This window comes from Mytilus galloprovincialis, chromosome 10, assembly GCF_965363235.1.
Source record: "Mytilus galloprovincialis chromosome 10, xbMytGall1.hap1.1, whole genome shotgun sequence".
Lineage (NCBI taxonomy): Eukaryota > Metazoa > Mollusca > Bivalvia > Mytilida > Mytilidae > Mytilus > Mytilus galloprovincialis.
In genome coordinates, this window is record NC_134847.1 from 15855937 (window position 1) to 15866591 (window position 10655).

General features: G+C 31.8%; 1 protein-coding gene across 1 annotated transcript; it reads right to left on the reverse strand.

The window, feature by feature from the left end:
* Window positions 1–1613: 1613 nt before the first annotated feature.
* LOC143048878 (carbonic anhydrase 15-like) lies at window positions 1614–10226 on the reverse strand. Its single transcript, XM_076222747.1, has 4 exons — window positions 10056–10226; window positions 8910–9058; window positions 7384–7455; window positions 1614–1691 (listed from the first exon to the last, which is right to left on the reverse strand). Exons 1-4 carry the CDS (start codon window positions 10195–10197, stop codon window positions 1614–1616), a joined length of 441 nt encoding a protein of 146 aa, XP_076078862.1. The 5' UTR covers window positions 10198–10226.
* Between the last annotated feature and the right edge of the window lie 429 nt (window positions 10227–10655).

Here is a 10655-nt window from a genome sequence, read left to right on the forward strand (position 1 = left end):
AACTATTGGATCCAGATAAATGAGTATAGTACGTCTTATGGCTCTTTCGTTTCCCATATCCATGGTTGATGCAACCGTATTCGTTTGCATTTCGATGACTATGTCCATCATAGTACTTTCCCGTACGAGGGCAGCTTAGTGAAACTTTGCGTTGTAACAAAGGCTGCACAGGTCTAAATGTATCAACTATATTGTTTTTCCCTTCTGTAAATACTGCTGGGTTTCCCATCAACTTCTGGAATTCACTGATCTATAAAGAAGTACACATAACAGTGTAAATATAATCTGCACTTGTACCAGCTCACTCCCTAACTTTATTGTCTATTAAAGTGATTTTGCTGTGTTGTATTCAGTAAATTTGATGTGTGTTATTTTCTCGTTTTGGTTGTGTTGTATTATTATTTTACATAATGGTTGATTATCCAAATGCAGTAAAAAAGATAGAATCTGAAAAATGTGATCACATATTTTTTTTACGTTTATAAATATCAATTTAAATTTACCTGGTCTTCTGACATACAAATGCTATGTTCAAACACAGTCCATATAACTGTCTCTGTACATGGTGGTGTGGTTAAACTTCCACAATATCGGTACCAACAACGAGTAGTTTTCGGGAACAGATCTATAATTGGAAAGGTATCCAGGACTGTCTTTTCACCTGTAAAAACGTTGAAATACATGCAGGAAGATTTTAGCATGTGCAAACTGAAAAAAAACACTTGCATAAAACAAGGGGAAATGGATATTGAATACCCAACAAAATATAGAAACAAAATACGAACAGCTAGTGAAAGGACGTTTATACGCGACCCAGTCGGCACCAAACATTCAAGCTAGATTTGCTTAAGGAGGTAGAAAAATTTCAGTCAAAAAACCCTCTTTCGTCCACCTTATTTTTGAAATGAAATAGTCGATTTTCTTTTGTGGTTCATTCATGTCTGTGATTATGTAAATATTTCCTGATTAATGTACTACCCCCTTGTTGAAAACAAATATATTTTTATAAATGGATTTACGATCAATAAAAGAGGGACGAAAGATACCAGAGGGATAGTCAAACTCATAAATCGAAAATAAACTGATAACGCCATGGCTAAAAATGGAAAGGACAAACAGACAAACAAAAGAACACATGACACAACATAGAAAACTAAAGAATAAACAACACGAACCCACCAACACTAGGGGTGATCTCAAGGGTAAGCTGATCCTGCTCCACATGTGGCACCCGTCTAGTTGCTTATGAGATAACAGATCTGGTAAATAGTCTAATTCGGTAGGTCACATTTATGAAAGGAAAGGGGATTTAGTTACGACGTAAGGAATATATCCGATATCATTTGTGAAAATGTTATTTCATAAAATTTACGAAGAGATGATTTCAACTTAACCATTTGGAACTCTTGATTTAAAAACTTTCTTGTGAGCAACAACCAATGTCCATTCAATATTATCTTTCTTTGGCTGTACTTTATCTAATGAATTTTGTGTTCCGTGGTTTTTAGTGCCCCTTAGTATCTTCTCCTACTCCTTTGTTAAGAACACATCTATTTTTATAAAACTATTAACGATAAGTAAATGTCCATTCACTATATTTTTTGACTGTAGTTTCATGTAAACTTACCAAAATTTCTTACGTCTTTAAGCTTAGAAACTATATGTTCATAATTTGGATTATAACTTCCAGCCTGTAACGACAATAATGAATCATAGTTATTACCGAGAAAGGTTTACAATTCAGAGTAAGGCTAGATACAGGTTTGAACCACCATTTTAATATAAGGATATGCCTGTACGAGGTCAGTCGTTCAATATTTTTGAGATTATAATTTTGCAATTTGATGATGGACTTTCTGTTTATAATTTTCCGTGCAGTTCGGTTATTTGGTTGTTTAGTTTTTTCTAAGAAGATTGTCGTGTCACTTTTGATAGCAATTACATTAATAATTATCTAACTTTTTTTTTTCTTTTCAACCCACTGGATATACAAGTCATATAAATCAAAAGAGGAAAATAATCTCCAATCTTCAATTTCTTCACAAATCACAGTTCCTTAGATGTAGTCTTTGAGGTAATGATTGTGAATTTTTGAAACATCACATTTCTGTTGGTAGATAAACTGAACTACTTATTGAATTACTGCACGAAAACTAGCATAACACAAACATATTTTATTATCAAATGAATATGAAAGATTTCACAATTCTTTTCAATATCTGTTGTTGCTTCTGATTTCTGATTTATAGAAGAAAATTAAATCAAAACATTACACATTAGAAGTCAACTGTTTAAATCTTTGCTCATCCCGTTATCAACATCATATTTAAACAGTATTCATACATTATATTATGCTATAACTTATAAGCCAAGACTTAAGTTGAGCCTCACCATTATACCTATGTAATAGGCAATATTGTCAATAGATGTTGAAGGTTGCGGTACCATGTATTCAATCCTTAGGTGAAGGCTAAAATTTGTCAGAAATCTATTGAGAGAAAACAAATCCGGGTAACATACTCATTCAGGGGAATACTATTGATACATACCATTAAGTGTGACTTAAATGACAATGAAACATACGTCTTTTTTTCTCTTACAAATACGGTTGTTTGTGACTTTTATAACACGAAAAGGTAACTACTTTTAATTTTGTGAAAATAATATGTGGTATGATTGTCAATGAAACAAATTTTCACAAGAGACCAAATGACGAAAAAGGCAAGTTGTGTATTTAATAAAATTGAGAATGGAAATGAGGAATGTGCCAAAGAGACAACAACCCGACCATAGAGCAGACAACAGTAGAAGGTCATCAACAGGTCTTCAATGCAACGAGAAATTCCCGCACCCGAAGGTGTCCTTCAGCTTGCTCCTAAACAAATATATACTAGTTCAGCGATAATAAACGGCATACTAAACTCCAAATTGTACACAAGAAACTAAAAGTTAAAGACTGACAAAGGCCAGAGGCTTCTGACTTGTGACAGGCGCAAAAATGCGGCGGGGTTAAACATGTTTGTGAGATCTCAACCCTCCCCCTATACCTCTAGCCAATGCAGAAAAGTAAACGCATAACAATACGCACATTAAAATTCAGTTCAAGAGAAGTCCGAGTCTGATGTCAGAAGATTTAACCAAAGAAATTAAACAAAATGACAATAATACATAAATAACATCAGACAACTAGCAGTTAACTGACATGCCAGATCCAGACTTCATTTAAACTGATTAAAAATTATGTCTTCATCATATGAATATCAGGCACAATCCTCCCCGTGAGGGGTTTAGTATCATACCATCATAACATATATGAGAAGAACATAACCCGTGTCATGCCAACAACTGGTTTTTGAATAAATGTGTTTAGTTCCGATGCAAAGATCCTATAAGTGAATCAATATAAACGCCAAAATATGTAATCTTTAATGACCTTACAACAGTATCGTAACTATATCCCATCTTAATAAGTCTATTTAAAGGTTTTGTTAGCTTCTGAGGTGAATACTGACATTATTTTGCTTTATAAAGAATATTTCCATAAAACATTGAATGTGAAATACCTGAACGTATAAGAAGTCTGCATGTTGAGTTATATTTACGAATGATGTCCTTATACCGATGATAAAATTACGAAATGTTTTGACTAGTTTGTGATATCGAAAACCCTGGTGTAATAATTTTTCAGTAATACATAGATTTTTCTCGTTAAAATCTAAAACATTGTTACATACACGAGCGAATCGTACAAGTTGAGATATATAAACACCGTAAGATGGTGACAAGGGAACGTCACCATCTAAAAATGAATAATTAACGATAGGAAATGAAAAATCATCTCTTTTATCATGAATTTTATATTAAGCTTTCCGTTAATGATATAGCTATCAAGATCGAGGAAAGGGCAGTGGTCATTGTTAGTATTAGCTTTATTTAAGGTAAATTTAACAGGATAAATTTCGTTAGTATACATACAGAAGTCGTCATTATTGAGAGCCAAAATATCATCCAAATATCTAAAAGTATTATTAAATTTGTGTATCAGTTGTTGTTTTGATGGGTCTTTGCTGATTTTTGTCATAAATTGTAACTCATAGCAATACAAAAACAGGTCCGCAATAAGTGGTGCACTGTTAGTCCTAATTGTAATTCAGATAACCTGACGATATACGCAATCTCCAAAGCGAACAAAAATGTTATCTTGTAAAAATTCAGTGGCAGATATAGTATCAAAACATGTCCAATTGACATAGTATTTTGTCTATTGCTTCTAAAAAATGACCTAAAAGAGTTTGAACATATATATTCACATTGTGACTTTTTAAATGCCCGTTTAATTAGGTGTGTGATTTTTTTCTTAATGAGAATGTGAGGTAATGTGGTATATAGGGTAGAAAAATCAAAACTTTGAACAGATTCAAAATCACCAATATAAGCATGCAATTTATCAAGTACTTCCAACGAGCGTTTGACACTCCAAAAGTAATCAATTCCACTATTTTCGAAGGCCTTATTTGAACAATTTATTATCAGGTTTTTGATTGTACCAAGTGTACTGGTAAGAAGAATAGATTATTTAGTAGTGGAACAATGACTTGAAGACGAAATAAATCTATATTTGTAAGGTGTTTTGTGTAGATTCGGAAGCCAATACATAGTTGGGACTTTCATTGTAAAGCGGTAGTTGAGGGTTCGTATTGAGCTCGTATCACCATCCTCACCATCGTAATGTCACCGGGAATGCATCTTTGAACATCGTATTGCATTCGTGTTTCCATCGTTTCCATCGGGCAGTTTTGAAATTACGATGTCTACACGAATGAATCACGAAGCTACCCGAAGGTCTTAAGATGGCAACACGACTTCGTGAAGACCTCGTAATCCCGTCGTGTTGCCATCGAATAAAAGTACGAAGGCGACAAGATGGAACTACGACGGCAATAGATCCAGCTAATGTAAGTTAATTTTCGCGCTAAAATACATTTAAAGTGCCATGCGCGATATGCACTGGTCAGTCTAATACGACAGTTAAGAAAAACGTTCACAAAACATGGAGCTCATATCATACGATTCTATGAGAGCAGGAAAGGCGACAGCGTTGTTTCTATTAATTCAAATGGAACAAGAAGAGCAGCTATTACAGGCTCAGGATTTACTTTTACAAGTAAAATATTATTTTTTGTCAATTTTTCATATCAAGTAACAGAATGAAAATCATAAACGCGCCTCGTACACCAACACTGCAGGTACACGTATATAGGGAAACCAACTTTTTCTTCATTATTCTGATTTTTTATGTATCGTCTGAGTTTTTGTCACACGAATGTTTACTCCATATTATAACCATTTTGTTTTCTATATGTCATAGTTTGCCGCATTTGTTGTTTCCCCACATCCTTCCTTTTGTCTATATTATTATGATATTCTCCTGGAAAGAGCTCTTTTTGAATAAAAGGGATCAACGAACCCATTACCTTACCTTTAAGATAGATCAGTAAACATGGGCATAATTATTGGTGATTATTCAGACTAGTGCACACATTTTACAGTTCAAACAAGCCAATGCCGAGCGTGGCATCCCCTCGTATGTAACATATTGTACAGAAACGATATGTTGTCGAAAATCTGTTCGTATCATAAAAAAGTTCAAAACAGATAGAACGCATTTTTAGATCGTTTGTATACTTGTATTATGTACATACATGTATTTTACCTTTATTTATCAAACAATTTAAAACGCGTGATGCCTTCGGCATATAATTTAAATGCATCGTAAGCTGTACACGACGTCTTTTAGACATCGTATGGCCATCTCGCCATCATCGTAATCCATCGTGTAGCCTTCGTAATCAATCGTGTAGCGTTCGTAATCAATCGTGTAGCCTTCGTGATCCATCGTGTAGGCTTCGGCTGAGATATGAAGCTTAAATACCCGTCTTCGGTTAACCTTCGTATGTCCATCTTTTGCTATTGTATATAATTTCGGCACCATGGTATAGACTTCGTTATTCCTCGTACTTGCTTCGGTCACTTGTTGGTATTTTAACGAGATCGGGACCAACTTCGTACGAACTTACAATTTTCGCATTCGGGTGTCCATCGTATATAAAAGTCGGGACAGTGTGACGCGGGCATAACAGATAATGTCTGCCGTTGTTTTTTTTTTTAAATAGAAATTAGGTCCAAAATATTGGTATGATTGGTCCGACATTTTCTTTGATTGCGATTTTTTCTACGACCATAAGAACGTTTTTTTTTTCGAACAGCTTTAGAAATAATATCCATAATGTTAACAGAATCGGTTCTTGATATATTGCTAATTCCCATGATATTATCATTAGGACCGAAAGGGTAGACTGTCTGTAATTTTGCAATCCAATTTAAATCAATATTTGTTGATATATATATCACATTTTGAGTTTTAACTTAAAAACAGTCAACAGTGTAAAGGTGTGGTTATCTAATTATAAACAGTGTTCATCCATTATATTTTACGCTATTAGTCCAGGCTGGTGTTGAGTCAAGTTTAGTTTAAACAATATTTTATTCAAATACATTGAAATGGAATGGACAACAGGCACAGTCTATGTAAGCCCTCTCCACAAAACAAGGTACAATAAATTATTAAAACAAAGCAACAAATACACAAACATAATGGCAACACATCATCATTTTTTTAATACCTCTTTGCTAACTGGAATGATGCTTCAAATAGTAATCTCAGGTCAAAAGTATGACTATTTTAAGACTGTTTCAAATTGTTAACTCAAACAAAAATTAAAAAAAAAAAACATTTAAAATGAAAAAAAAGGTAATCAACAGAGGTCTTGCATTAAATCAAATGTTCTCCAGTCAGCTGTTTAAAATAATAATTTTTATAACTAATTTTTAAAAACAACATGTATGATATCATTTACTTATTTTTACTAATGTATTGTACCTGTTGATGAAAACAACAGTGAGTAATAACCATATTGATACATTAAAAAATCTAAATAATATAAAAAGAATTTAGAATGTTGATAATATAAACATTATAATGAGAAAAAAAATAGATTTTGGAAACTAAAGATATACAAATTGAATATATGAATGATATATAATAAAGGTGCATTTATTAGGATTTTTTTTTTTAGCTTTTTTATATAATAATTTCAATGTACTGTTGTTTGATTTTTAACTTTTGTTTCACTTTTAATTATTTTACAGCCTGTTCGGGTCTAGGAGTTAATATATAAAATAAAATACATTCATGCAAAGTAAAAGTTCATTTGGTGTTGAGTCTCATCACTTAACCAACAATATGTTATAATCTAGATAATCAAATGGTGTTGGGCTCCGTATATAATGCCGTTGTAAAAACATAAATAAAAATGGACTTACATATATCATTACTCCAATGACTGCGGCAAAATGTTTTGGGTCAACTCCTGTTGGAACAAACACAAAATGTGCCTACAATAAATAAATATATACATCTTTGATTATTCTGAATTCACATGCATTACTAGTAACACGATACCTTGAGTTAGATAACTAACAATTCAATCGTTAGGACTATCAGAATTTATTTAAACTTACATGTTTACTTCAGACTCTGTGACATATTATTAGCTGGGAGATGCGGGATTTCGTGTTAAAACATAACTTTGACTGTTTGATGAATAAAACAACATACAACTGTTTGTTAGCTGTTGTTTTGTGTCAATGTCATCTCGTAATTTTAGTTCAAAATCAATACACTATATATATCTTTTGTTTTAATTAGGCAAGTCTAATTGTTGCAAAATGGAACTTAATTCATTTAACATTAAAAAAGAAAACAACAGCTTATGTTGCATAATTGTTTCCATTTACATATTTTTGGTATGGAAAAACTTGATTTTGTCATTTGATTACGGACGTTTTTTGTTTTGAATTTTCCTCGGAGTTCGGTATATTTGTGATTTTTATATTTTACATCATTTTAAGTATTAACATCTACATGTACAGTTCACGGATCAAAATCGTTCTACTGACCTGATTTGATTTTTTTCTTGTATCGATTTGTTTAATCAAATGCATCTTTACGTGTAAAATCTTGGCCAGCTAATCTTGACCATGTTATAAACATGTTTAACACCGTTAAAATACACATGTGTTTTTATTTTGTAAAAGATCCATTCAATAAAGCAATGTGGATTAACTTAATGTTTTTTTTTTCAATTACCGTCATGGTAAGTTTTGTTTTGCAGGGCATATTATTTTTATGCTAAACTATATTCAGTTAACATGTGATTTGAATTAAACACTGTTGTTTGTTGAACTTTTGCTTTTATTTTTTTTTTTAATCTTTTGTTTTCTTCGACTTTTTTTCAGTAATTTCTATCTTGCTTACTTTTATTCTTTATTTAAGCACTGGAATGTTTGTTTTTTATATCATTTATCTCATATAATTATTTTTTTCATTTTCCCATAATTTTACAATAGAAATTTAAGATAGAAATTTTCCATGTGCCAATTCTAAATAGACTTATCATAGATACCAGGATTTAAATTTTATATTTACGCTAGACACTCGTTTCGTCTACAAAAGAGTTATCAGTGACGGACAAATAAAGTGCGAAGTTAAAGAGCATTGAGGACCCCAAATTCCTATACGTTTTGCTAAATACAGCTCAGGTAATATATTCCTGAGGTAGAAAAACCTTAGTAATTAAAAAATTCAAAGTTTTGTTAACAGGTAATCTATAATTATGAACATATCAATGATAACTCAAGTCAACACAGAAGTGCTGACTACTCTCATACTGGACTGAATATTTCACATACTTGCGATACATTCTCAATATGTATTTATAAAAAAATTAAAGAGACATACCTTGATAAAATCATAACCTAATGAAATATGATAAAGTTTTTATACGTACTTCTAAAGCAGAATGTTGTCCATTTATTGCATGCTCGGAACCTCTTTGACTATTATCTCCCCAATGGAAATGGAACTCTAAAAGTTTGTGGGGTCCTGGTAGACCTCCACCTTTAATTATTGGCTGAACATCGGGAAACTGTACTTTAACTGTAAAAATTTAAAAGATAAATATTTATAACATGTAAATATTTGTAAGAAGATATTGGACTTAATAAAACGTAGTTATTGCTCAAATAAAACACATTTATATAAAAACATATTAACTCATTTTTTTTATCAATGTATATATGATAACGTTAAAATAAAGTCTGTTGAATATCAATAATGTGGTAATTTTTTATAAATTTCCTGTTTACATAACATTGAATTTTTCGAAAAACTAGAATTTTCTTATCCCAGGCATATATTACCTTAGCCGTATTTGGCACAACTTTTTGGAATTTTGGATCCTCAATGATCTTCAACTTTGTACTTGTTTGGCTATATAAATAATTTGATATGAGCGTCACTGATGAGTCTAATGTAGACGATACGCGCGTCTGGTGTACTAAATAATATGTAGACCGCAAAAAGTAAACCTGAAGTATCGCGGTCAATTTATAGTAAAATAAAGGAAGATATATATGAGGGTCTAATAGGTCATGAGCGAATTTACAAAATATAAAATAACGAGCCTACCATAACAATAGTGTAAATTAACCAAAAATAGTGAGATAGAGAAATGGAGCAGAGAATAATAACATGTTAAAATTAGAAAATAGATAAGAATTAATAAAATTATATTCAATAGAGTGAAATGAAACAGATGCTAAAATTAGAAAATAGATAAAAGTGAGAAAAAAAAACCCAAATGATCAAAAATAAAAGAGGCTTTACTAGTTATCACAGATACAAGTCTTATGATTTGATACGCCAGATGCGCGTTTCGTCTGCATATCAGCAGTGACGCTCAAATAAAAAAAGTTCAAATTGAAGAGCATTGAGGACCCTAAATTCCAAAAATTTGTGCCAAATACGGCATCGAAAGTAATGTTACTTCAAACTTGAAGAACAGATGAATGAGTTTTCAAACTAATCAGATAAAACAATGTGGCAATGTATCTTAAACGTTAAGATAAAATAAATGAAGCTCAAAAACCTATACCTGCAAGACCAGTATTTTTTAGCTCCATTTTTGTTCCTGCTGTTTTTCGGAGTCCTGAGAAACGAAACTTGCTAATCTTGTTGTTTCTGACTACGTGACGTGTTTCAATATTGACAGGAGACTGCATGGTACCAGCACACATTTCATAATTTGCTAGGCAAGACCAAAATGGTGGCGCTGTAAAAAACGCATGGCACTTTGTGAAGTTAAAATGATAATATTGCAATGATTTTAATGAAAAAAAGTTGTAAAATTGCTAAAAAAATATTACATTTTGTTTTTAATTCAAATTCATAGCGAAATAGTTGGGATTACGACTTTATCCCCGATTGTATAATAACCTGCATTCATGATCGAGATGTTCGAAAACAAATTTAATATATTGAAATAGATTTTCGATAATCTATTAATATGTACTTAGCTGCAAAAGTGTAAATTTATGCAAGATTATTTTTATAGAATGCATTTTGTTATTTTCTTCAGGACATTTACATATCATGAATGAATGTATTTATGAGATTAATTGCCCAAACACTTAAGAAAGGTTTATAAATATTGTTCATTTACTTGTTATGTTATTACTAATAAGCATAATATGCA

Bases quoted from the DNA above. Each gene is read 5' to 3' on its own strand.
- LOC143048878 (XM_076222747.1), bottom strand. From the start codon at position 10,197: ATGTGTGCTGGTACCATGCAGTCTCCTGTCAATATTGAAACACGTCAC. The intron at 9,059-10,055 runs GTATAGGTTTTT...AAATTTTTACAG, and splicing joins AAAAAATACTGGTCTTGCAG to TTAAAGTACAGTTTCCCGAT. The intron at 1,692-7,383 runs GTAAGTCCATTT...TTGTCGTTACAG, and splicing joins TCATTGGAGTAATGATATAT to GCTGGAAGTTATAATCCAAA.